This window comes from Colias philodice, chromosome 10 (assembly GCF_061535455.1).
Source record: "Colias philodice isolate Cphi_HAF_F1 chromosome 10, ilColPhil1 Martin Lab GWU primary, whole genome shotgun sequence".
NCBI classification, from domain to species: Eukaryota; Metazoa; Arthropoda; class Insecta; order Lepidoptera; family Pieridae; genus Colias; species Colias philodice.
Genome location: NC_143095.1, coordinates 4,457,331 through 4,484,525, shown reverse-complemented (window position 1 = coordinate 4,484,525; position 27,195 = coordinate 4,457,331). Strand labels below are relative to the sequence as shown.

At 32.4% G+C, this 27,195-nt stretch overlaps 5 protein-coding genes and 1 long non-coding RNA gene across 7 annotated transcripts in view; 3 read left to right on the top strand and 3 right to left on the bottom strand.

The window, feature by feature from the left end:
• LOC149485140 (uncharacterized) overlaps positions 1–27,195 on the top strand; it is a 385,709-nt gene that overhangs the window by 202,770 nt on the left and 155,744 nt on the right. The gene's annotated exons all lie outside the window — the stretch shown is intronic.
• The window catches only part of LOC149485143 (coiled-coil domain-containing protein 12), a 480,484-nt gene that overhangs the window by 340,192 nt on the left and 113,097 nt on the right, over positions 1–27,195 (bottom strand). The gene's annotated exons all lie outside the window — the stretch shown is intronic.
• On the top strand, positions 429–16,557 carry LOC149485151 (zinc finger protein 830-like). Its single transcript, XM_089699961.1, has 4 exons — positions 429–1,107; positions 1,187–1,287; positions 15,997–16,166; positions 16,347–16,557. Exons 1-4 carry the CDS (start codon positions 630–632, stop codon positions 16,492–16,494), a joined length of 897 nt encoding a protein of 298 aa, XP_089556087.1. The 5' UTR covers positions 429–629; the 3' UTR covers positions 16,495–16,557.
• On the bottom strand, positions 4,593–14,569 carry Naxd (NAD(P)HX dehydratase). Of its 2 annotated transcripts, XM_089699960.1 has the most exons (3): positions 14,465–14,569; positions 14,190–14,357; positions 4,593–5,387 (listed from the first exon to the last, which is right to left on the bottom strand). In XM_089699960.1, exons 2-3 carry the CDS (start codon positions 14,340–14,342, stop codon positions 4,647–4,649), a joined length of 894 nt encoding a protein of 297 aa, XP_089556086.1. In that variant the 5' UTR covers positions 14,343–14,357; positions 14,465–14,569; the 3' UTR covers positions 4,593–4,646. The 2 variants fall into 2 exon arrangements, with proteins under 2 accessions (XP_089556086.1, XP_089556085.1); XM_089699959.1 differs by having other exon boundaries at positions 14,190–14,561.
• On the bottom strand, positions 17,543–19,888 carry LOC149485150 (dnaJ homolog subfamily C member 9). The gene is made up of 5 exons (XM_089699890.1): positions 19,567–19,888; positions 19,014–19,286; positions 18,814–18,941; positions 18,085–18,226; positions 17,543–17,843 (listed from the first exon to the last, which is right to left on the bottom strand). Exons 1-5 carry the CDS (start codon positions 19,655–19,657, stop codon positions 17,677–17,679), a joined length of 801 nt encoding a protein of 266 aa, XP_089556016.1. The 5' UTR covers positions 19,658–19,888; the 3' UTR covers positions 17,543–17,676.
• On the top strand, positions 20,686–26,916 carry LOC149485149 (26S proteasome non-ATPase regulatory subunit 5). The gene is made up of 7 exons (XM_089699889.1): positions 20,686–21,037; positions 21,116–21,260; positions 21,366–21,587; positions 21,817–22,069; positions 22,270–22,458; positions 23,195–23,518; positions 26,634–26,916. Exons 1-7 carry the CDS (start codon positions 20,859–20,861, stop codon positions 26,828–26,830), a joined length of 1,509 nt encoding a protein of 502 aa, XP_089556015.1. The 5' UTR covers positions 20,686–20,858; the 3' UTR covers positions 26,831–26,916.

Sequence of the window (27,195 nt, the reverse complement as noted above, 5' to 3'; positions counted from 1 at the left end):
ATCGAACGAGAACACTGACCTCAGCAGCATGCACGAGAAGCATCACTAATGCTCTTATAACACCTTTCTAAATTTAAAAGCTTATTTAGAAATTAGAATTGAGAAAGTAAATCAGATATTGAGGATTTTAGGAGTATTAAAGAACAAGGGGGTACAGAAATTATTATTATCTACCTTAATTAAGGATTGTTTAACACATTTCTTAAATCTCGTGAAACCATTAATTCAGAAGCAAGATATACTTTTATCACACGAGAAAGTCTTCTAATAGCTTCCTATTTATTCAAAGTAAAATAGATCGTATTCTGTGATATTATAATAAGAAAATTTCGTACTAGGGGTTAGTAGGATTTTCTATCTAATCTGTGGTATAGTCTACGGTTTGTTTCCTTCATGTTTCCTTGTGACATTGACCGTGTCAACTGTCATTTGTAATGGATGATGGATCATCGTTGTCATATTTTGTCAAAATATTACAAATTAGTAATGAAGAACTATATTTTCTTACGATTTAAACTAGATTAATTAATAAAATTACGATTTTGAAAATTGATTTCAAATTTATAATATAACATAAATAATTGACCCTATTGGAGACTTTATATATCTCTGTACAGTAATAAATAAACATGTCACTAAAAATGCAAGTGGAAAAGAAAAAAGCTCAAGATGAAATGCGTAAGCTAATGAGTGAACGAAAAAGCAAAGATAAAAAGCCAGCACAAATTCAAAATCCTCTTGCAAAATACAACAATGCTGGGCAGTTGACCTGTGTATTATGTTCTTCTGTTGTCCGTTCAGAACATGTTTGGCCAGTCCATGTTAATAGTAAGCAACACAGAAGTAATGTTGAACAAGCTAAAAAATTAAAAGAATTGACTAATAACTTTACTGATGGAAAAGTTAAAAAAAGGCTTGCATCTTCCATTCCTGACGCACCACAAGAGAAAAAAATTAAGGGTATTTTAAAAAATGCTCCTGAAAAGAAACCTGTTATTATTGAAAAAACAAAAAACGATGTTCCAATCATATATTCACACCATGATGAACAAATTAAAAGAAAGCCGTTAAATTTACCAAATGAAGATGTGGATAATAGAATGAAAGGTAAATTCTGATATATACACTTGTTAAGTTAAGGTTATGCTATCTGACTCAAATGTTATACTTTCTTAACATTTTATAGAAGATAATGAAGGTGATGAAGAAAAGAAAGCTGATGAAGAGGCAAAGCTGACTAAACCAATTCCAGAGGGATTTTTTGATGATCCAATATTAGATGCAAAGGTAATCTTAATATATATAAATCTCGTGTCACAATGTTTGTCCTCAATGGACTCCTAAACCACTTAACCAATTATAATAAAATTCGCACACCATGTGTAGTTTGATCCAACTTGAGAGATAGATATTATTTTATATTACCTGTATATGTATAATACAAATTTCAAATCAAAAGTTCCCATTTTGTTGGGAGGAGTTGGGAACAATTTGTATGTTTCATTGGTTTTTTTATGGCAATTTGAGCTTTACATGTATGTTCTTAATAATATCCATATGTTTACCCTTACATTTGATAAACAAAACAAATGGCGCGCTAATCAGCCTCTTTTTTTAGTATAGGTAGATACATTTTCACCAAAAATGAAATGAAAAATGAAAGTAGGAATTTTAATTTTTTATTCCAAGGAATATAAATTATAACTTGAATTACTTAATAATACAAATAAAATTTAATGATTTTAGTTAATAAAAAACTATGTACTATCAAAAACTAATAGACCGGGATCCCTCGCCCTTTTTCGTAAGTGATTACTAACAAGCTAAATTTTCGTCAGTAGCTTCATTTTGACGAGACGCCCAACATTAGCTAGTACAAAAATTTCGTAAGTGGTAGCTAACAGGGGTAATGAGAACATAATTTGTTGATTTAGTGGTTATCAAAAATTCATTACTAACTGGTTTTTTTATTTATAATTCTTATAATAATAATCTAAATTAGCCGAAAAAATATTTGTCCTACAAAATGCTAGGTTTGATCAACGAGGTCCCATTTTTGCAACATGTACTATTTACGAGGTCATGAAAAATTATTACTAACCAGCTGATTTTTTTTTGTTGGTTAGTTAATAATTATATAATTTAACGCCCACATTGTCCTACACATTACGTGGAACGTTTTTCTAGTCCTAGACTCCTAAGTTGTCCATACCACAGGACCATTTTTTTTATTAGTAACTGTAGGACAAAAGTATCACGTGATACATTAGTGTGTTTTTTATCCGAATAAAACAATGTCCTACAAAAAAACTGGTATGCATCCGTAGTCCTACAATAATCGTAATTTTCCTTTTTCCTATGTGCAACATGAGGTAAAGTGAAAATATATTTATTGAAATAAATCAACTTTATTATGTAACATACATGAAAAAGTAGATATTTTTATATAAAAAAGTAATTAATTTTCATCTGACTCATCAGAAAAACATTCATCCTCACTACTGGCATCACTCTCCTCATCTTCATCAGTATCTTCTTCATTCTGATCTTCCGTGGTATCTAAATCTGTAATAATATGAAAAAATTAATTAATGTCGCCGAAAAATTAAAAACCAAATTTCAATAATATTAATAGGGTACCTTGCAATTGAGAAGATAATTCTTCAAAGGATGGGCTTTGAGGACCATCAAACCAATAATACTCGTATTTATCCATCCATAATTTTCAGGTACTTTATCTGTGGGGCACCGCATGTGTGCATTACACCATACATTGCTGATGAATACCGTTCTTTTAATTTGTTGCAACAATTCTTGTTTTGTTGGTGGCAAACTGGAAGGATCATATCCTATAATATTTTTTTTTAATACTTTTTCACTTCCACCTTTTGATCTATAGCCTTTTTCAAATAGTTCATACCGTCCTCTGTTGATATCATTTTTGGTTTTTAATGAGTACACTCTACATACATACTCTTCAATAATTCGAACTATTTCATTTGACGTTGTTAATACTGTATGATCACTTCGTACACTAATAATTATCGAAAACTATTTAGGTTCGCGATTTTATACTATAATTAATGACATGAATGACATTGCATAACATAGTTATATTATAATATAAAATGTTAAGTTTTTGTAATAAAATAATATGAATACTATAACACTAAAAATGAAAATCGAGGTTAAGCAAGGGGCATAATTTAGATGGGTGACCGATTTTTTGCAGATTTGTTGTTCTTTAGCCTGTTTGTACGGAACCCTCAGTGTCGCGAGTCCGACTCACGCTGGCCTTATTTTTATTAATATGTATTAACATCGTATTCAATTTCCAATGATAAAGTATGTGTATACAAAATACCTATATCGATAAAGTATGTGAATACAAAATATATCGATAAAGATATCGATATACAAATTTACTATGTCTCATCTCTAGGACATTTGGTGACCTTGAATTAGCCAATGAGAATGCAGCGCCCCGCTTCACCATACCTCAAGTTGTTGACAGATTGAACTTAGTACATACAAGCTAACATTAGGCGTCTAGTGGTTGTGTGGTCGATGTTTCAGAGCGTCCAACACGTGGTCAACAGAAAAAAACAGCACGGTTATAGTCGGCTTCAGCATGGAGTAACTAAACACAGTACGCAGCATCGCGCGCATGCGTACTAATATAACTAAACTCCAATAGAAAAATGTACAGAATGAATAGATTTTTATTGTTATGAATTTCAAATTCCATTGGAGGATCAGCAAAATATACCATGCAATTTGTAGGACAATGTGGGCGTTAAATTATATAATTATTAACTAACCAACAAAAAAAAAATCAGCTGGTTAGTAATAATTTTTCATGACCTCGTAAATAGTACATGTTGCAAAAATGGGACCTCGTTGATCAAACCTAGCATTTTGTAGGACAAATATTTTTTCGGCTACTTTAGATTATTATTATAAGAATTATAAATTAAAAAACCAGCTAGTAATAAATTTTTGATAACCACTAAATCAACAAATTATGTCCTCATTACCCCTGTTAGCTACCACAATCGAGCATTTTCGTAAAGGAAATTCTTGGGCGTCTCATTGAAACGAAGCTACTCACGAAGTTTCAACTTGATACTAATTATTTTTACATCTAGTATTTGTACTACAACCTAAGAGTGTCGGACTAGAAAAACGTTCCACGTAATGTGTAGGACAATGTGGGCGTTAAATTATATAATTATTAACTAACCAACAAAAAAAAATCAGCTGGTTAGTAATAATTTTTCATGACCTCGTAAATAGTACATGTTGCAAAAATGGGACCTCGTTGATCAAACCTAGCATTTTGTAGGACAAATATTTTTTCGGCTAATTTAGATTATTATTATAAGAATTATAAATAAAAAAACCAGTTAGTAATGAATTTTTGATAACCACTAAATCAACAAATTATGTTCTCATTACCCCTGTTAGCTACCACTTACGAAATTTTTGTACTAGCTAATGTTGGGCGTCTCGTCAAAATGAAGCTACTGACGAAAATTTAGCTTGTTAGTAATCACTTACGAAAAAGGGCGAGGGATCCCGGTCTATAAACATCATATTATAATTTTTTATCCTTACACCCAATAATTATATACAATTCTATGTAATTATTTTTCATATAAATCATTAAAAACAGTATGTATGTACTCAATCATATCAGTGGCTAACATGCTCCGTCCCTTTATTTTAAAGGCTTCCTCATTGCATTTCCTAACAAGTAACGATGCAGCATAACATGCAATTGATGAAGCTACAAGTTGTTTATCATTTTCTCCTTGGTAAATATTGTCCATACCAAGTAAAGTCCAGTGCAAAAATGTAGCTATTGATCCAGATAAAATGTCTCCTTGGCCACCACATCTTCTACCAGACCCACCTATATTTGAACTCCACCGAACATTATCATTAGGACTAAGAAGCTCGTCAATTTCCCCCTTTTTTAAAATAGTTAAATTGCTTCCTTTGTTAATTAGTTTTGATGATATATCTACTTTATTACACAAACGTTCAAATTCTATCTTGTTTGGAGTTAATATGATGGGAGAATTAAAATCTTGTATCAAATTACAATTCTCAGTAATAAGAAATAAACCATCAGCGTCTATAACTAAAGGTATTTGTTTTTCACGAATTACTTTTATGAGTTCAGCTGTGACTGAAAAAATGTTGCTGTCTCTGCCTAATCCTGGTCCAATAACAATTGCATGCAATCTTTCAAACCAAGGAGAAATTTTTTCAACTGCATTCTTGTCATCTAATAAAGGATGAACAATCAACTCAGGGCTATATGATTTAATAACTGTAGCAGCTTGTGAAGCACAAAATATGTGTACTAAATCAGCTCCTACCTGAAAAGTTTTACACATTACTACTTACTATAGTCCTTTCCACCTAAGATGATTTCTGTGACACATCGATTTTTGACACGTGTAGAGATGTCGGTTACTGAAATCGTATCAATTGTTTCCGATAATCGATAATATTCTATATGTAGATGAAATCGATTTGAATAAAGTACCAAAATTAGTTTTTTCGGCATTTCGTCAACAATTAACTAAGGAAGCTAGTTAAACTTTGCGGGAGCGATTTGACTTTTTTAAAAAAATAAAATAAAAATTAAAATTAAACTTATTTAATTCTTAACTATAACAAGTGGACGATTTGGAGTCACAAATGTTAATGCCAGAATTACATGCAATGATACAATCGATACCTTATTGCGAAATAAATGTTTTTCAATAACTGCAACGCTTATGCTAAATTGCAAGAACTCTCCGGTGGTCTTGCTGAGGCCAGCGGAAGGCTATTGCTCAACCTAATACCGAGGGTTGGGGTGGATGCGTAACTCCTCCCTCCTTAAGTGCGAAATTATCGGTTTGTTCATTTTTAATAACTATCCGATGATTTCGCAGACATGTTACATTTAATATCTTATAACGAAGTAAGTAAAGTAAAAATAGAATTACAAGTACAAAGATTAAAAATAGAGACGTATAGCCTAAAGTAGCACTGAATCTAAAATTTCTTTCACTGTTAACCATTTCACTATCACTGAACACTGATTGCTTTAATATCGTTGACATATATTTAACTTCGTCCAAGTTGATGCCTCGCATATTGAGTACACGTGTACTGGATAATATTGGAGTTCTATTCACAGGTAATTGCGGCAAAACTATAATTTTTGTTGGTTCTACAGGATCATTCTCAGTGATTACTTGGTGAGGGCGAATCGTTATATTCTGGATCTCGATGCTACATGGTTCGTCGATGGTCATTATGTATGTGCCCACGACAGGATATTTGCTGACATCACCATTGCAAATTTGAGTCAGAGTATTTCTGTATTTTGAGAAAAGTATCCAACTTATAGGTGTGATTCTTTGAATTCTCACATTCTCTATATTGATTAGCTGTTGTTCGCAGTGCATTGGGTTTCCTTCAAATTTAAGCAGTTGTTCTATGCAAGTAGTTTCAGGATATGGCGTTTGATTTTGTTCATCGCATAAAAATTGTTCTCCAGCAGCGAGCGATCGGCACGGTTTTACGACCGGTAAGTATTTCATCCCCTTTGCCAACAGGTAAGGATATTTAGGAAAAATGGAAACGGTATTACTATCGGATTCACGGTACATAGGTATAGAGTATAATTTGTAATAGTTATAAGTATAATTATCTGTAATTGGAACCTCCATTATGAACGTAATCTGGTTTTGTTTAATATACGATTTAACATTAATAGTTTCTTCTAGTTTTACTAAATTTGCCTCACTCGCTTTAAACACTAAATTTTCAGTTTGAGATATAAGAATTAAATGTTGCAACAGTTCAGTAGAATTAATAATACTTTGATGTAATATGGATACTCTACTAAATGCTAGAGCAGTCTCTATTTCTCCTAATTTTATAAAAATAGAACGAAAATTACTAACAAATAAATTTAAAAGGCTTACAACATAAGTAGTATAAACCCAATGATTATCCTTAGATGCTAATTCCTTAATCATAGATTCTACAATTTTTAAACGCTTATCTAATATATAAGAATTTTGATTTAAGACTTCAGTAGAATTGATAAAACTATCGAGCATTTTAGATATTAAGGTAATTTTATTTCTAATGATAGTCTGATCGTTTTCAAGTTTAGCTGTAAGTTTATCGTATCTAATTGCGTCACTATAGTCTAAATTTCCCGTTATAATTTTAATTAAGGAACCCAGAGGGTTGAGGATACCTCTCTTGACACGTTTGTGTGGAACTAACTGTTCGTATTTCTGAACCGTTATGTCGCGAATATATTCAGCGTGATATTTTGCCACTTGAAAATCGTGTAAGTATGAAATATTCTTATTAATTAAACTATCGAATTCACTGTATTTGCTAATAATAAAATTTAAGTCATCATTTATCTTATCTAAATTTAAAACCTTAATTATAGTCCAATAGTCTGTTTGGAGATATGCTTGCCCTTCTTTCACAGGATAAATTCCCGGGTTATGTTGAAGAAGTTGTAGTTGAAGGGCCAGCGCGGACCTCATCACTATCAGCCAACACCACCTGCGGAGGGCGTTTTACATTTTTAATAGGGACCTTAGTCTTCCGTTTACCAATCTCTATCGGTATAACGTTCCTTGAACCTTGTCCTATAACCTTAGCTTTATGGAATCGCGGCTTATCCTTGCTTTTTCGCTTATTAACGTCTTTCGCAAATATAATTTTTCCTGATGGGAGACTGATTTGGTCTTCACCACCTCTCCTATCCTTTACCTTTTGCTTAGTTTCGATCATTTTCTCTGCTAAATGTTTATATAGAATCTTTAAACGTTTTGCATGGTCCTTAACCAATTGCTGTATATAATGCTGCTCGAAATCAGCGTTAAATAAGCTACCTGAATCCGTGTGACCAAATACGACTTCAAAAGGGGTTAAGCCCGTAACTGAATGAATTGAACTATTATAGGCAATAATTGAATACATCATTACTGATGCTGCATCCGTGCATTTCTCTTCATATTTCGCACATCTATAAATTTCACTAATGGTCGAATGTAAACGCTCAATTAATCCCATTGAATTAGGATTATTAGGTGAGCCGATATGAAGCTCAATTTTATGTAAATTCAAAAATTCTTTCATTAGCTCGTTGTTAAATTCACTACCGGGATCTGAACTAATCTTTCTAGGAGTGCCGTAAAATGAAAAATACTTCATGAGTGCACGCACTACCTCTGCCGTTGATCTATTGTCTATTGGAATGGCTTGACCTAACTTACTAAATGCGTCGATAATAGTTAAGTAATAATTTCCTTCTATCTGAAAAATATCAATAAATATTTCTTGGAACGGCGCGTCTTGTGTTTGAGTTAATTGTAAAATAGGTTTAAAGGGATTACGATCATACTTCATTTTACAACACGTTTCACAGGCATTAATAAGGGCTGAAATAGTTTCCTGCATATTGTGCCAAAAATAATTTCTACGTATACTTGCTAGAGTCTCTTTAATACCGCGGTGACACGTTTTGCCTTGATGGTGTTTTATTATAATAGCCTTTTGTTCCTTCTCATCTTCTATAAAAACTACACGCTCCGTACATTCAAATAACAATACTGTATCCTTTCTAAATAATTCTATGACAATGCTAGTGAACTGTTTGCGATGTTCATCATCTTCGAAATAAATGAAATACTTAACTTTCGGTTTAATATACTCTTTTACAAATTGTTTTACTAGATCTGGGTTATTAGTAGGCAAGAATACTTCTAAAACCTTTTGCTTTTCACGTGAAAGGTCGTGAACTTGCATTTCGTTCTTAAACCACGTATATACTAAAATTTGATTTGGTTTTGTGTCTATTGCTTCATGTAATATAGGTATACCGGACGATTCTACAATATTAGCTGAATGAACTGTATCCGATTTCGACGTTACAGATGGTGACCTGACTGGGTAGTCACATGTTCTAGGAGAACTCATCGCCGATAGAGTTTCAGAGTCGGGAATAGATATCGTTTCACTAGAATCGCGTTCTGATATAGTAATTGTACTAGAGTCGTTACGCGTTCTTGGCCTATTGTCTCTATCGTCTATATTAACAACCATAGATTCGTTTTCGTTATCGGAATGCGTAGCGTTAACCCTAATTCTAGACAAAGCATCCGCGTTTAGATTTTGCTTCCCTTTCTTATAAACTATTTCATAATCATAGTCTTGGAGTCGAAGTCGCCAACGAGTCAGTTTACTACTTGTATCCTTTTGAGAGTTAAGCCATGATAAAGGTTTGTGATCTGTATATATCATAAATTTCTTACCATAAAGATAAGGCCTAAAATGTTTAATAGCCCAAACAATGGCTAGACACTCGCGTTCTATGGTGCTATAGCGTGATTCGGTGTCACTTAAGGTGCGGCTTGCATATGCAACGGGTTTATCGCCTCCAATGGGGCCCTGTGATAATACTGCCCCTAACGCAACATTAGACGCATCAGTCGTTAAGATAAAAGGTTTTTCAAAGTCTGGGTATTGCAAAAGTGGTGCATTCGTTAAGAGTTCCTTACATCTATTGAATGCGTCTATGTAATTTTTATCTAAAATGATTTTATTCCGTTTTTTCAGGCAAGATGTTAAGGGCTTCGTTACATGTGCAAAATCTTTAATAAACCGTCTATAGTATCCTATAAGACCAAGGAAGGATTTGATCTCAGTAGTTGTTTTGGGTATCGGGTAATTAAGTACCGCAGTAATTTTATCGTCATTAGGTTTCAGTCCGTCTTTAGTAATAGTATGTCCGAGGTAAATTACTTCTTTTCGTAAAAATTCAGATTTGTCTAGTTGTACCTTTAAGTTTGTCTGTCTGAGTCGGTCAAAAATGGTTCTTAGTTTTAATATATGTTCATCTAAGCTAGAGGAGAATACAATTACGTCATCCAAGTAGACCATGCAATGTATTCCCTGTAGCCCTCTTAATATATTGTCCATTGCTCTCTGGAATGTAGCAGGAGCATTCTAAGGAATTCATAGTGTCCGTACTGAGTGCTGAAGGCTGTTTTCTTAATGTCTCGCTCGTCTACCTCAATCTGATGATAACCACTTGCTAAATCAAGTGTAGTGAAGTAGAGGCTCTTACCAAGTTTGTCCAGTAAGTCAGTAATATTAGGAAGTGGATAACGGTCGTCAACAGTCACGTCATTAAGCCTTCGATAATCAACTACCATACGCCATTTAACTAATCCGGAAGCATCGCGCTTCTTCGGAACTAAATGAACTGGAGCATTCCACGGGGAATGTGATTCTCGTATTACATTGTCTTGAAGTAATTTTTCGACTTGTCTATTAATTTCATCTGCTTGCGCAGGAGCCTGTCTATACGGTCTAACAAAAATCGGGTCTTCGTTTTTGGTATTAATTTTATGTTTAACTTCGTTTGTAAAACTTAATGGGATTTGTTCGCAATAAAATATGTCCCTATATTCGTGACATAGGGCGAATATCTTATTACGCTCTATTTCGCTAGTGTGGTCAAGTCTCAGCTTTGATAAATTATTTTTGAGTAATTCGTCATCTTCGTTGTCGTTGTGTTTGTCGTTATGTACAAAGTTACAATCGGAAGGGTCTGATGTTTGAAGAGGTTCGTTAATTTTCAGAGTCATGGGTGATTCTACGCTATTCTGGATTATTGTTGTCGCATAGCCATTATTACAGTTAACTAGTGCTGAGGGCATTCTTACTCCGGGTTTAAATTCTTTAAAGTCGATTACTGCAACACCTGAGTGAAGGTCGGTAGGAATTTTTACCTTCTGTTCACATCGGGGTGGCAAGTGGATAATATAATCTAAGTTATTATTAATGATGGGGATGTCTGTGTTCCTGGTTCTCAGTAGCAAATGTTTCAGGTCAATTATTGCGTCTATTTTTTTTAGTAGGTCATTACCAATAAGTCCGTCATAGCGTTCGTCTACGTCATACAAATGAAATTTGTGGTCGTCAGGGGTATTTAACGTTGGAAAAAGCGGAATTTCTATAACTTCGTCATGTTGACTGGATGCATGGGTGCTTATAACTTTAAAGGGTTCATATTTTATAAAATTCGGAAAATATTGATAGGCAATTCGGGGGCTGATGAATGATCGCGTGCTCCCAGTATCAATCATAAATTTGGAATTAATTTCAGGAATATAAATGTGTGGCAATTTCAGATTTGGATCGCAATTTAATTCTATGATTTCTCCTTTGTAGAGGCTTCCGTTTGAAAATTTTCTTCATCTGACGGAGGCACATTAATGTCTTCAGTATCGTCAGTGGGTATATAAATATCATTCTCATCGTATTCGTAATTCGTATAGTCGTAAGGATTATAGTCATAGTAATAATTGTCATATAGTAAATTGTCATTATGTATGTCGGTTTCATTCAGTCTAAAACCTTGCTGAGTTATTTGCGGTCGAGGGGGTGCCGTCCTCATGGAAACGTCAGTAGACTCAAAGCGGTTATTTTGAGGAGGTCCTTGACCGAAATGCTGTGGCTTCATACCAAAAGTTTGAGGGGGCCTATAACCAAGTTGTGGGTTTTGATTAAATGTAGGCCTATAACCAAATTGTGGATTTTGATTTAATGTTGGTCTATAACCAAATTGTGGATTTTGATTTAATGTTGGTCTATAACCAAATTGTGGATTTTGATGGAATGAAGGCCTATACCCGAACTGTGGGTTTTTATTAAACGGTGGCTTATAACCAAATTGTGGATTTTTATTAAACGGTTGCTGGGGTGTGAATTTAAAACCAAATTTTTGAGGTACATTTGGTGTCCCAAAATTAAATCTTTGTTGAGGATTTTGTAAAAATTGGGGCACCGTTGTATTATTATGGGTACGATTGCGCGACTGATATTGTTCGTGAAAATTAACTTCTTCTAACACAACTTCTAGAGCCTGTTCTAATGTATTAGGCGATTTTAGTCTAACAATTCGCACCATGTTTTCGGGCAAATTATACAAGAAAACGTTCAGGGCTGTATGATTATAAATCGCAATTTTCGCGCGTTTAATTTCCGTATCTACCGATAAATTAACCTTCGATATTAGTAACGATCTAATATTCTGTATCCTATTACAAAATTGAAGATAACTTTCCCCGGATTTTATTTTGCAGGACTCGAGCGAGATTTTTATGCAATCCTCACTGCGCGGATCCCCAAAATGTTGTTCTAGTAATTCTTTTAGCGCGGGCCAAGTATTAATATCTTCGCGCTCCGATAATAACGCGGCGGCATCGCCTATTAATCTACTAGTTATTGCATGTAAAACGTAAATATTCTGCTCTTCATGCCCTCTAAATTTATTAATTATATATTCGCATTTTCGAAAGAATAAATTCAAAATTCTTTTGTCTCCACCAAAAAGAGGAATAAGCTTTAACATATCACTCGGAATTGTTATTACGTTTACGCTTTCCATGTTAAATAAGTACAGAGTAATTAAAGTTCTGAAGTCTTTAACCAATTACAATAATTTCGAATTATAAAAATCACACACACAAAAATCAATTAAAAACACGATATAATAAAAGGTCTTAAAATATAGCACAATAAAAAAAAAATATAAGTTATTAATTACTATAAAAATTAAAACTTGAAATAAGGTATAAAATCACATATAAAATATAGAATCATTAATTGAATTACGATCGATTTTGAGATCAATTAAATCAATTAATATTAATATTTCTTTATGCAAAAATCATTTAATTTTCTTATGTAAAACTTTTATTTAAGTTACACTCTATAGCTAATTAGTCTGTGCAGAGTTTTATGCAAGACAATTCTTAGAATTAAATACGATATTTCTTATATTGTATAAGTTCTAACTAATTACTGATTTAATAGAATTTCATATTAAAACCAGATCCGTTATAATGCGAGACGTTCAATCCCAAAATAACAGTTAAAAATAATTAAAAGTCAAAATTACACTCTCGTGAAAAGGATATGGGAATATATCAGAAAGGATGGCAAAAAGTTTTACTCACCAACCGATCGTCGATCCCATTATTCCTCGTCGTGGTCGTTTAACAAATTTATTTTTCGGTTCTTTCAGGATAGCACGGCCTTTATAGCAATGTTCTAGGGCTAATTTTGAAGACCTCTAGACATGCAGACCTTATGTGGCTATCCTACCGGCTGCGCCAGTTAAACTTTGCGGGAGCGATTTGACTTTTTTAAAAAAATAAAATTAAAATTAAAATTAAACTTATTTAATTCTTAACTATAACAAGTGGACGATTTGGAGTCACAAATGTTAATGCCAGAATTACATGCAATGATACAATCGATACCTTATTGCGAAATAAATGTTTTTCAATAACTGCAACGCTTATGCTAAATTGCAAGAACTCTCCGGTGGTCTTGCTGAGGCCAGCGGAAGGCTATTGCTCAACCTAATACCGAGGGTTGGGGTGGATGCGTAACTAGCTTAGCAAACAACAGCAACAAAAAGTCAACAATAACAATAAGTAAAAATAACAGAATACCACGTAAAGTATCAATATAAAAATGCAACTTGTATACAAGGCTGACGTACTCGTACAGACGATTGACTCGATTGACAAACGATCACAAGATGGGCGCCGATTATATGATTTTCCAACTCTATGATTTTTCAACGATCCATTTCATGTACACGAATTGCGTAGGTATTATATTTTTGTGTTATTTTATTTTATTTTTCATTATATTAAACTAAACAATACTGTTTTTGATTTATAAGCTTAAGATGTTTCATTTTTATATTTTTGGTAATAATGCCGCCATAAAATAAAAATATTATGCACTAAAATTATTTTGACTTTTTAAACATAAAATACGTAATTCGGAACACGATGAAGTGTCACAGGAATCATCCTAAATGAAAAGGACTATAGTGTGATTTTAAAATATTCATATATTATTTATTCAATTATTATTACTGCTAATATGATCTTCTTAGTAATTTGAATTGATATAATATTAAATTTTCATTTTACATTAGTGTTGATTTGGTTGATAAACAGAAAAGGCTTATAGATGTATCTGATAACTAGTTTTGAAAATTGTTAAAAAAAAGATATCAAATTGCATAGAAAATTTATGTATTGTTTTGTATTATTATGACTTACTTTAAGAGCGCTTATTCCTGCAAAATATGGAGCTCCGGTGTATTCTAATGAACCCCCGATTATTCCTATTCTGCCAGCTTGACCTTTATGTTTTTTGTTATCTAGTGCAGGAATACATGATTGTGCGAGTTTTAATACCTCTGCCGTGTTCATTTGTGCAGTCGAGACCTTTGACATATTAAATGTATTTAAAAATATTCTACTTAATATTCTTAAAGTGAACATAGATTTATTTTATTATTAATATTTATTTTGGAATCGAGAATAATATTTACTTGATTTTGGATTTGAATTTTGGGTCTTTCTGAATGAAGTTTCAACTTTTTACTTTGACTACTTTGAGCAATGAGCAACAATTTGACATTTGTCAAGTGTCATAACAATATTGACATTGGACACATGCCATAAATAAGGGCTCGATCATACAATATGTAAACGGTTCATTCCCGATAAAATCTTTGTCTGCAGCAAAATACAGTACAGGTAAATTAGCTTGGAGAAATTTTTGCGTTTGTAGTAGTGTATGGTCAGCAAATAAAATAAAACAACATTTTATTTTTAGTTTTTATTTTATATGTATATATAAGGGATTTTAAATTAAACTATATGTGTTTCTCCTCTGAAAAAGATGAGACTTTATTTTAATATTTGCACATTTAACATACATATAACTTTTACATTAACAATGTTACTAAAATGAAAAATTTACTAACCTGAAAAAGAAACGACATTTAAAGTTTAATTCTTTAGTTTGAGAAGTCAAAGGCTTGCCTCGACCATGTTTTAACACTGGAGCCATATTGAATTAACAATATAAAGTTACAACACTTACACACAAATTAAACACTAGTTATGGCCCTGCCTTCATACAAAACTGCTGAATACGCCGTTCGCACGGGAATAGAATGTGGATGCGATTTCCCTTAGTTAGCATCCAAGCTTACGTCTTTATAATTATTAAACTGTATAAATTCATTCTTTAACTCCGGTCTGCATCGTGCAGACATGGGTGTAAAAGTCTCATTTTAGCTATTAAATGTAGTTTTTAAGTACATCTGAGTTTTCATTTGGGGCCTCCGGCTGCATGTAATTCACTTCAACAAATATTATAACAATAATAACAACAATCAACAAATACAAAATTTATCAATTAAACTACGTACATAATAATTATAATTTTTGAATGAAATGTGCTTTATGTTCTAACTGTACCAAACGACTGCACGTGGCACCTGCGGACAGCGTAAACTGGTTTATTCTGGTTTTGTGCGTGTTTCCACTTTCCACTATCAAGTGACGATTTATTTATTTGTTTTGTTTCGTAATTACTTATTATGGTCAAATATTAATTATGAAACAAATTATTATGGACACGATATTTTATTGTTTCACGGTAGTCGCCTTGTCGTTTGCTCAAGGACGTAAAATTGAATGATATATTTTTTTTTATAAAGTCAAAACCGTTTTCTTTCAAATAAAAACTTGTTTTTATTGAAAACAAAAGTGTTGCTAGGAATAAGTATAAAATTAAATAGTAATGTTAGGATATCGAAACATTTTTGTATAGGCCAGAACGATATAGTGGAAACGCGCTCTAAGATCTGAGTAATATACACACCACTACATATGCAAAAATTTCTCCAAGCTAATTTACCTGTAATTAGTATTCAATTTCTCCATTCAAAAGGCTAATTTAGTTATATGTATACTTGTTACATGCGTGTACGATATTATTTCATAAATAAATTAATTCCTGACAAACAATAAGATATAATAACCGGTATCCCAATATATTTTCACTCAACAGGCACGAAATATTGAATACAAAGATCCAGTTGAAGAGGAATGGGAAAAATTCCAAAAAGAGATAAAAGAAGAAGCAACTACATCTGCTGAAATTATTGCTGGTGAACAGGAAGAAGCTACAGCAGAGAGACAAATAGATGAAATAGATGAGCAAATTAGGAATTGGTCCAGGTACGATATTAATATAAAATATACTGTTGTCTGTATTTGGAAAATAGTATTTGAATCATATTATGTTGGTTCATAAAAAAACTGCAATAGATTTTCTTCATGGGTGTAACTACATACTTTAAAATTGCAGAGCAAGGCCTTAGACGCGTCAGCCGCATTATATTTTTGTCCTGTTTTCAGAGTATTGGACCTCGAATTGAAAAAAGAGGAAACTAAAAAGAAAGTTACAGATATGGATGTGATGGATGAAAATGAAGATAATGATTCTGATAGTGAAGCAGATCTAAATGAATTTTTGGATTGGCGAGCGAAAAAATCTTATAGCTAACTAAAAATAAAATGTACTCCAGTAATCCACTCTTTTATTTTTATTTAATGGTTGATATTTAACTAAGCTTGAATTTTTTTCTAATTGTTAGGTTGCTTTTCCACTAGAGATGTGTTATGTAGCTATGCTACGAGATTATGTAGGTATTGCTGGCTGCTAAAGTCCGGTCGCGGAGCAGGAAGAATTTCGTACATTAACCTGTTATTACCTATCACTGTCACTCCCTTGTAAAAATAATGTGTCTTGCTCGCACAGGTGCAATGACCGCCATCCTTGGGGATTGTAAACCTTTAACCTGAGAGCGTAAGGTTTGTGTTTGCTTGATTGGTGTCAGGTGTTCAATTATGATTTTGTGAATTCAAAATTTATAAGAATAAACCTCAAACTCTTTATGTCGTATTCTGTTTATTAACGTATTTCTGTAATATTGTACATAATAATTATTTTTTGAAAAATAAGGTCATAAAGAAGTTTCACTTCTTATGTGTGTACACGCACACTTTTTTTATATAATATATCGTTGTTATTGAAAAAGTTAAAATGTAACTAGCTAATAAGTATTGTAAATGAATAAAGGACATTTATTTAATAAATTAGTAAAAAACATTTTCTCCTCCAAATATTTCATGTAAACTGCACTTCATTCAAAAATGTTTGTCAGTAGGTAAAGAGGTCATTGTACGAAATTCTTTCTGCTCCGCGACCGGACTTTACTATCACAGATTCACAGCAAATGCGAAAAAGGATTTGCACCTTCATTAATTGACCAATTCTTTTTGTAACTGGCGTATAAGAAACAGTTTATGCGTATTTTTTGCATAATACGCATAAACTGTTTCACCTACGCATAGGTGATAGCACTTCAGCTACGTCACCACTTGCCGCGGCTTCTATAATCTACAGACGGTGAGTTTCAAAGTCAATACTATTGGTTCTTTACAAAAATCTCTTGCTACGCATCTTCGCACATCTCTGGTGTAAAAGCACCTTAAGACCAGCTATTTGGAAAATTCTTGAGCGTACTTGTTTTTGTTTAATAAAAAAAGTATTTATCACATAAATAAATATTTTATTGAGAGTAATAGAGAGTGATGACTTAAACAGATGTGTGAAATATAAACAACATATTAGTTATATTTCACAGGGATAACAAGTAAAAAAATTAAAATAAAAAGAGCAGCTTCATTTTCGTTTTTTGGTGGTGGTTTCCTTGGTTTCTTTAGCTTTACGTTTCCTGCCTTTTGGTTTACCTTCACCATATTTTGCAGCCAAATTATCAAGAAATGAATTCATTTGACTTGCTCTTGATTCTTGTTTCTGTTTTATCATTAATTCTAAACTATTTTCACCTGAAAAAAATGAAAAATATTACAAAAATCTTATTATCAAGTAAATATCCTCTTAATAATTAATATAATATCTTATATCTTTTTTAATAATTAATTATTTATTGAATAAATAATTAATTATTTAAAAAAAGGAGACAATAAATTTTATTGTCTTAATCTATAAATTAAATATATAATCATTCTATATAATTTGAGAAAAGAAATAAAACTGAAATGTTTTGGAATTCATTATTATCTATACCTGAACCTAAACCTAATTCTTTTTTGAACTCTTCTGCTTCTTTTGCTTCTCGATTTTCCTTGGCATGACGACGTTGACGTTTTTTAGCTGGTTCATGAGTAAATATTTTGTATGCTGGGATTTCTCCTTCATCTATCATTTCCTATAGAATATAACATAAATAATTTTTTTAAAGTGAAACTTTTATTACATCGTCTCAAACTTTTTGGTCTGTGTAGCGCATGTCGCGTGTATCGCGGCTGCCGAGTAGGTATACCTACTCGGCAGCCGACCGTCACGCGACATGCGCTACACAAAGCAGTGTTCGGAACCGTTCGAATAGTTTCACTTTTACCGTGGTTTCATAAAACCACACAACATTTTTCTTAATATTATTCCTCCATTAAATATCGGAAAACACAACAGACGAGATTGAATACATTTTAAATCCAATATGAAATATTAAAAATGGTTATTTATGTTACAGATTGAGCTCAAGTATCAACAGACATCTCATTCTCATCATATGCATCAAAAATTCTTTAAAAATCATTCACTACAGCAATTTTTATAGATAAATTTGGCTCAAAATTCATAACAATTTAAGTCATACAAATATAATTTATCAATTTCATTATGAGAGTTTCTGATTATCAGTGTAATCTATAATGGTAATAAATTTTCTAGAAGAAAGTTAATTTGAATAGTAAAAGCAGCAGTTATATAAATTATAATGAATGTCCAACTTACAGTTAAGATGCCTTTTAATCTTTCTTCATGTTCTGATCTCGCAAATTGGACTTGGTCAACAATATAATCCATGTCACCTTTACCTGCCAGATATGCATTTTTCAAATCCTTCTTTTCTTCTTCAGATCCTAAAAAAATAAAATTTTCAATTTAAGAATACATGCAACAAACAAAAAAATGAAATGAATATCTTACAGTACCTATATACTCTTTTTCATATGCTTTAATATCTTCTTCTGTAATTTTTTTAAATAGCAATCGCCAGTACACTGTCCAATCTCTGTCTTTAATAATATTGTACTCTCCATCATCCACACTCTTTGTTGTATCATAAAACTCCCTTTTCTCTTTATCACTCAAAATCGCATGAACACCACCAAGGACTTTAAACTTTTCAGTAGCTTCTAATTTGTCATCTTCTTTAACCTTGTCCGGGTGAACTTTCAGAGATAGTTTATGGTAAGCTTTTTTCACTAGATGAAAAAAAAAAAGTTTAACAGAGGTAACATTTTAAAAAATAAAACTTGGGTATCCATATACGGCATACTAGCTGTGCCGCGCGGTTTCACCAGCATTGCTCCACTCGTGTTGGTCTTAGCGTGATGATATAATAGCCTATATATAGACTTCCTCGATAAATGGGCTATCCAACACCGAAACAATTTTTCAAATCGGAACAGTAGTTCTTGAGATTAGCGCGTTTAAACGAACAAACTCTTAAGCTTTATAACATTAGTATAGATAGGTACAAACCTTCTTTATCTGAAGCTTTTTCATCGATTTGTAAAATTTCATATAAATTAGTTGTGTTAAAATATTGTTTACATAAATCTAACAGACTCATATTTAAGGTTTTATTATAAATCAAATAAAGAAAGGAGGCCTGTAAATGTTTAATATTAAAACAGAACTTGTGAGTTCAAAACCATTTCCTAATATTGATCCGATTTATCCTTCTTTGGATTTATCTCCTCGATTAAATTAGGCCAAAATATGAGTGTTTATAAAACAATAAATAATGCAAAATTGAACTGATATTGCACGATGCGCGGCAAAATGTAAAAATGGTTGCCAAATGTCGATTGAAAATTGACATTTGACATAATTACATGAATATGAGTAGAGTTGACATATGAAGGAACAGACCCAAAACAGCCATGGAAATCACGTGGAAATTCACAATTTCACGACTCATGTACATATGTACCCCGTTTATCGTTAGTAATTATTAATTATATTGGAAAAAAATTTAAAGCTTTCGTTTCATTGTAGTTTTTTCGAAATAATCAAAGTTAATTCAAATTGTGTTAAAAAAATAAATATAATTAGTATGGATGAAGGTACAAACATTGAAAAAAATGTTAATGAAATAATCAAAATCCAAATTACTTAAAATAACCGTAAATATTATTTTTCAACCAATTATTATGTATACCACTTTATTTACACATTAAATATGAGGTTATTGCCATGGAACTATATATATATTATTGCTAACTCTATGAATATTTTTTTTTCAACACTGAACATAACAAAATTGCTTAATTTAATTTAATTCATAATTCTTCTCATTTGCGCAACCTGCTGGTGCGTTTCACGTTCCAATTAAGCATCAGCATAATTCGGCATTGTGCGCCACTGAGTCGCATTATGCTCTGTAATTGGAAAACAGCCCAAAACAAATTTTATATGGCAGCGACCAGCGCTGATCAGCGCTTGATGAAGCTTGTCGGAACTTGTAGGCGCCGATCAGCGCTGATCGGCGCGTGTTCATATATTTTCATGCTTATAAGTTTCAAGCTTTCCTTCTGAATACGCCCTTACACCTGACACCTGACATAATGACATTGTCATTTGTCAAGTGTCAGATAAGTGATGACACTTGTCAAAAAAAGCGAAAATTGCTGGTAACGTTTGTTGTTGTTGTTATTTTCATTTTTCACTAGTCGGCGCGTTATTAGATCGAATTTTTCATAGAAATTTGATCATTCATAGCCAGGAAGTTATTTAACGAATGTGGTTGATACTTCACAAAAATTTAAGCAATGTCTAACATCGAGCAATACAGAGTTTTTACAAAAAATCTACAGCACGAAGAGCAAAGATCACAAGCTTTAAATGATATTATAAACCTGTTAAATTTTACTTCTCCTGCTGAAGCAGCATCTGTAATACAAAATGTTGGAATATCTAAAATATTACAGTGCATCAATACAACTAATAAGTAAGACATAAGTTATAGAAATGTACTATGAACTTGTTTCTTAAACTCATCTGTTTATATAATGTTAAAATGTTGCAGAACACACGTCGAGCTTTCGTGTGAGGTATTAAAGAAATGCTTTGAAATAATTGAACCTTGTGATGTGACTCGGCAATATATTACATATCTGATGTATTTATTGAGACATGAGAAGGTTCCTGTTAGACAAGTTGCAGTTGAAGTGGTATGTTAATATAATCATTGCTACGAAACGAAAAGACTAAAAAATTGCTTATGTAAAATATTTGGCAATAACCTGCAAACTTTTTTATGGTTTTTACATTTACAGGTCTACAAAATATTAATGACAAATTCGTCAGCTTTATCTGTACCTGAACACATTGATATTTTTGTGGCTGTTGCACAATTGGTTTGTGATAAAGATGTTGCCATTGCAAATAAAGCCATTCTCATCACATCTAATCTCCCCGAGAATGCATATCCTAAAGTATTGGAAGAAATGCAGATAGCGTTTAATTGCAACACAAGCAGTAAATGTAATGCTTTCGAGGTAATGTATAGTCTAAATTTAAAATAATTAAGATTTAAATAATTACCAACACCTATGATAGCATTAAGTTAAGCTTCTTAACCCTTAAATGACATGTAGGCATATTGCATAATGTCTAAAACAAAATAGATAAAATTGGTTTCTAAATCGCTAATGAAAAACATAAAAAAATTATATGTTTTTTCATTTTTGTTATGGTAAGTAATTGTAATTATGAGTGAACTTTCAGATAGTTGTGAACATTTCTTCAAAGTCCCCTGAATTATTCAAGCTATGTACAGATCAAGGGTACATTAACTTTATGGTCTCAGAACTAGAGTCCGATGATATACTTTATCAAATGAATATCTTAGAATTGTTATCACAACTTGCTAGAAAACCCTATGGTATGAATTATTTAGTAGAAAATGGATCATTTAAGCAAATGGTTCAACAATTACAAGAACTTCGCAACAATCCCTTGGGAGGTCTTCTAATGACAGGTAAATCTTACAATTTATAAAGGATACATTTTGGTAAAATTCCTTCTATCCCTACATTCAAACACTTTACAGCAAGCCTACCTCCATGACCATGCTCACTGTAAAGTGTTTGAAAATCTGATTAATAATATATGTAGTTAAAAAATAAAACAAGATAATATAAGTTCATACAGTCTAATAATGTAAAATTATTCTTTTAGGTTATATCAAATTTTTCGGCACAGTTACTTATCAATATTCTAAAGAAATTATTAATGAGTACCCTTTGATAGTGGAAATATTACTTGAAAGTTTTGATTCCAATGATCAAACAATACTTCCTGTTGTTTTGGATACTTTCGGCATTATCGGGAGTACACTAGAGGGAAAGCTTTGTTTGGCTGCATTTGGTAAATATATATTGTACTTATTTATAATTGATTTATAGTTATATGTGATGCCTGTCTTATAAATTTAACATTATGACACATTGTAGGTGTCTAGTATACATAATTCACACTACAACATTTATTACAATGTTGATTCATATATTATGTCATGCTTTGAATTATTCTTTTAGTTAATGCAATACATTATAATTTCTTAATATCTTCTTACTATTAAGCATATTACCTTGCCTATGAACCTAGCACACGGCACATTTAAAATGCGCAGTCAATGTGCAAATGACACGACTATATACGATTCAACGCTATCATGTAACCCTAAGCACACGGGGTGATCGTGAAGCAAGCGTCTACTGCGCATATGCGCATATACAGTCATACAGACGCGTTGAAGTAGCTCATAGCTTCCACATAAAATTAAAATCTACCTACAAAATATTTTTTATTACCTACAAACGAAATGTTAGTGTTAGAATAGTTAGTGGATTTTCTAATTAAATAGCATTTATTGCAGTGCCCCTCCCTTGTCGTTTTTAGTTTGCATATTTGAATCTATACAAACGCAAAAACCGTCATGCACAAGACAGACAACGAGTTCTTGCTACTAGCGTCGTCTGCCCGTTTTAAATACGCCGTGTCCTAAGGGCCTATTAGTCTTCAGTCGAGAATTTTTATTTTTGGAATAATACCACTTCCACACATTATATTATAATAATTTTTGATTTTTATTCCTTACCAGGAAGTAAATTCACTCAGGCTGTCGAGAAGGTCGGAGAAATGATTAAAAACAGTTCAACGGAGATAAAAGTGCGCGCTCTTATATGTTTTTCGCATTTGATAAGTGTTGAACAGGATCCGGAATCAAAAACTAAACCCATAGACCATAGAGTAACGTTAATGACTCGGGAATGGTTTAGGAGCTTAAGTAAACAGCCTGCTTCAATAGAAACTCTGTTTGGTGTGTGTCAAAATCCATTTCCCGATATTCGGTCCTCTGCGTTTAATTTGTTAGACGCGGTATGTCAGCATAAGTGGGGCGAAGATTTGGTGGCAAACTGTGCAGGTATGTATCAAAATATGATTGTGATATTACATATTAGGTGTTTTAGGATTATTGTGGATGACGGGTAATTTAAATTATTGTGTAAAAGAAAACGTTGATATAAATATGAATTTTATAGAACACTAAATGTTTTTATAATTTAAATACACAATGACGATTCATTAAAAAATGGTGGGTAGTTATTAAGTAGAAAAGTATCAAACGGAAGAAAAATTAAACAGTCATGAAGATATACCAAAGCAAGTAATAGTTCAAAAGCCGACTAATATAACCTCGTTCTAAAACAATCTTATAGCATTTACCGTAGGAGCTTAGTATTAATTTAGCAGTAATTTTGTATGTATGATAGAATAGAATGATATAAAATTGGTATCATTATACTTTTTAAAATATTTCAAACATTTAAAAAGCCTTAACAATGATGAGGCAAATTAACATATTTGATTTGATGTTTTTTTTCATTACTTGTTACGAGTTCCAATAGTTATCGGAACGCACGTTCACTAAAATTTACCACCCACTTTACCCACTGTGGTATCACATTTAAAGTTTTTCTGCGAACACTTTAATTTTCATCCTAGTCACAGAATAATAACTATGTAGTAGCTAGCTACAGAAGCTTTTCTTCGCAATGGTTTTCAAAGAAATATGTTCTCAATTTGATGAACAATATGATTCAATTTAGCTTCGCGTTCCAGTCGAGCACGTGTTCATTTACATACCTACCAATTTTTTTTGAGGGAATATAGACTTTAATTCACGGGAGAACGGTTCATAACAAGTTATATGTGATTATAACTTATACGTATTGAAAGAGCCGCGGTCTAGGGTTGCTTATGAGTGTGTAAAAATATCTGGAATTGTTTTTGTTTCGGACGAAACATAAAAATTTTATCATTGTTACCTCACTTATAAATGAATTTATTACTTATAAACAATTAAATACTGCACAGTATCTTTTTGTTTTTTTTCATTTTGTGTCTATCTTGCAATTATCGAGAAAGTTGAACGTGGTCGAACAAATAGCGCGCGCACCTGTCTTTTTTCGCCTTAGATCATTAAGTAATGGATGGAGCACGCTGGCAAATGTTGTAACTAAACTTTCTGCCGGTTTTGGTGCGGGGAGGGTAACTCACACTTTGAAACACAATCACACATTCACAAAAATAATTTGTGTCTTTACAAACTCAAACTATTACAAATTTACAAAATGGACAGACTAGCATGTTTTTGCACACATACATCGATTACACAGAAAAATCTCTATACATATACGTAATAATACAATCTCTCTAAAGGGATGTAACCATATCGATATTACAAAAATAATAATTTTGTTGAAATTAGAAATAACATTAATATTATATTCATAAAAAATACTACACAGGTATAATAACGATGAAAACGTTACAAATGTGTAACGTTTTCATCATTATTATATGCATATGAAAAAACAATAAAACGCCATTTTATTTGTATTTGAATATGTATTTATTCAACACATCACATATTATATTCAATAAAATAAATATCGGTCCAGAAATTTTTATTATTTCTGTACCGAGGTGTCCATTCTGATTTTCTCCCACAGCATTCAATCCACTTTAGCCTTAAAGCAGGATTTTTTGTAAATCTGAAATATACGCAATATTCGTACATACATATAAATAAAGTAGCTGCTCCGCGCGGTTTCACCCCCCTGGCTCCACTCCTGTTGGTCGTAGCGTGATGATATATACCTTCCTCGATAAATGGGCTATCTAACACCGAAAGAATTTTTCAAATCGGACCAGTAGTTCCCGAGAATAGCGCGTTCAAACAAACAAACAAACAAACTCTTCAGCTTTATAATATTAGTATAGATTACATAATAGAAAGGTTACAAGATTAACATTACAAAAAAAACGGCTAAATGCGAGTCGGACTCGCGCACGAAGGGTTCCGTACCATTAAAATGTTCTGCCAGTTAAAAGTAACCGAGCGTAAATTTTAATAAATATATACAAGACTTACAAAATAAACATTATACTCCTTTTTATGCAGTTGTGTAAAATTTTAATATAATAAAGATTAATTCTCATCTCATTTCAAATTATACTTAGAAAAATATTTTTTTATCGACGTTCAAGTTAAAAGCAGTCCGTCACTAAGAAAGTCGTAAAAATTAACGACCTTTTAAGCGACGAGTTTTTAAATTCAACTCTATCACTAAGTTCATAAAGATTAAATTTGAATTTCTCTTCAAGATAGTCTCGCTACATCACTTTATAGTCTCGTGGGGAGTGCGGTTCAATATCGCGTTCTAAATTCAACTTTATCGCTTAGTTCATAAAGATTAAATTTGTATATTTTCTCTTCAAGATAGTCTCGCTACATCACTTTATAGTCTCGTGGGGAGTGCGGTTCAATATCGCGTTCTAAATTCAACTTTATCACTTAGTTCATAAAGATTAAATTTGTATATTTTCTTTCCATGATAGTCTCGTGAGGCCGCATCAATGATCGAGTACACACATGACTCGATTATTTGTCTTGATCATATCGCTAAACGATACATCGACGATTATTAGAAATTGCATTTAATAAGAAATGTACGTTAAAAAAATAAAAAAATATACACAAATGAAAGGTTATTCCATCTTTTTTAATATTCGACATGTTTGAATTGCTTCTGCAAGACTTGACAGTGCAAAACGGCATTTTTAGCGGAGCACTCGCAGACGTCCTTTCGATGTTTTACGAATACGCAGAGTGTTCGTAATCGATTACGCAAGTAGTTTTTATGAAAGCATAAGATTTTTCGATTCGAATAATCTTATACCTCGGCAAAAGGGGAAACGCCTGCGTGTGTTATCCATTACTTAATGATCTAAGTTTTTCGCTTGCGGCAGCCTTGGCCAGATTAGTCCTTGCGCAACGGCCCTCGCCTGTAGGTATGTTTTTAATACCTACATGCGGAGATACACAGGCTTGTCCTAGTAGTCTTTACTTCCCACTCTGGGTCTACCCTCCATACTCTGAAAGAAAAATCGAATATTTTGATAATTTCACAATTTTCTAAAGCGCTAAATTATTATTATTAGGTCGGTATTATATTAATATGCGTATCTTGCAGGTTTCATCGAATTTCTGCTTGATCGTACTCTCGACTATAAGAAGCAATTGATGGAATTAAAATATGATATCATCAAGCGACTATCCAACTCGACAGCATTTGACGCCAACACTCTTATGAGATTGCAGACGTATGTTGACCAAGGTCCGTTTTATGCGGAGACTACGATGCAAGTGGCAATGGAAGAAGGCGATTAGTTTTAAAAGCATTATTTTTTCATATTCATAATTATTATTTCTGTTGAAAGAATGTTTATGTTTCAAATACATTACTTTTATACATGTTTAGTGTTTTTTTCCAATTACCCTACAAACGTAAATTGTAACGTATATGGAAGTGAAAATGACTTTATTCATATCTCAAACTTATCTATCGACTAAGTATAACGAATTCATATAAGAAGCTGCAGTTTCGGTTGACCGTAACGTATGAAGCCCCTTATTCTTATAAGGGCTGATTTTTTAATCCTTGGTTAAAACTTATTCGTCGAATAATGTATAAAACTACCATTTTAAAAACGTAGGCTAATTGCCCGTATTTGACAGTTTACGTGACATTTTAA

Bases quoted from the DNA above. Each gene is read 5' to 3' on its own strand.
- LOC149485150 (XM_089699890.1), bottom strand. From the start codon at position 19,657: ATGAGTCTGTTAGATTTATGTAAACAATATTTTAACACAACTAATTTA. The intron at 19,287-19,566 runs GTTTGTACCTAT...TTTTTCATCTAG, and splicing joins AAAAGCTTCAGATAAAGAAG to TGAAAAAAGCTTACCATAAA. The intron at 18,942-19,013 runs GTACTGTAAGAT...TTATTTTTTTAG, and splicing joins ATATGAAAAAGAGTATATAG to GATCTGAAGAAGAAAAGAAG.
- LOC149485151 (XM_089699961.1), top strand. From the start codon at position 630: ATGTCACTAAAAATGCAAGTGGAAAAGAAAAAAGCTCAAGATGAAATG. The intron at 1,108-1,186 runs GTAAATTCTGAT...AACATTTTATAG, and splicing joins TGTGGATAATAGAATGAAAG to AAGATAATGAAGGTGATGAA. The intron at 1,288-15,996 runs GTAATCTTAATA...TTCACTCAACAG, and splicing joins ATCCAATATTAGATGCAAAG to GCACGAAATATTGAATACAA.
- LOC149485149 (XM_089699889.1), top strand. From the start codon at position 20,859: ATGTCTAACATCGAGCAATACAGAGTTTTTACAAAAAATCTACAGCAC. The intron at 21,261-21,365 runs GTATGTTAATAT...TTACATTTACAG, and splicing joins GACAAGTTGCAGTTGAAGTG to GTCTACAAAATATTAATGAC. The intron at 22,070-22,269 runs GTAAATCTTACA...TTATTCTTTTAG, and splicing joins GGGAGGTCTTCTAATGACAG to GTTATATCAAATTTTTCGGC.
- Naxd (XM_089699959.1), bottom strand. From the start codon at position 14,414: ATGTTCACTTTAAGAATATTAAGTAGAATATTTTTAAATACATTTAAT. The intron at 5,388-14,189 runs GTAAGTCATAAT...AAAACTTTTCAG, and splicing joins CAGGAATAAGCGCTCTTAAA to GTAGGAGCTGATTTAGTACA.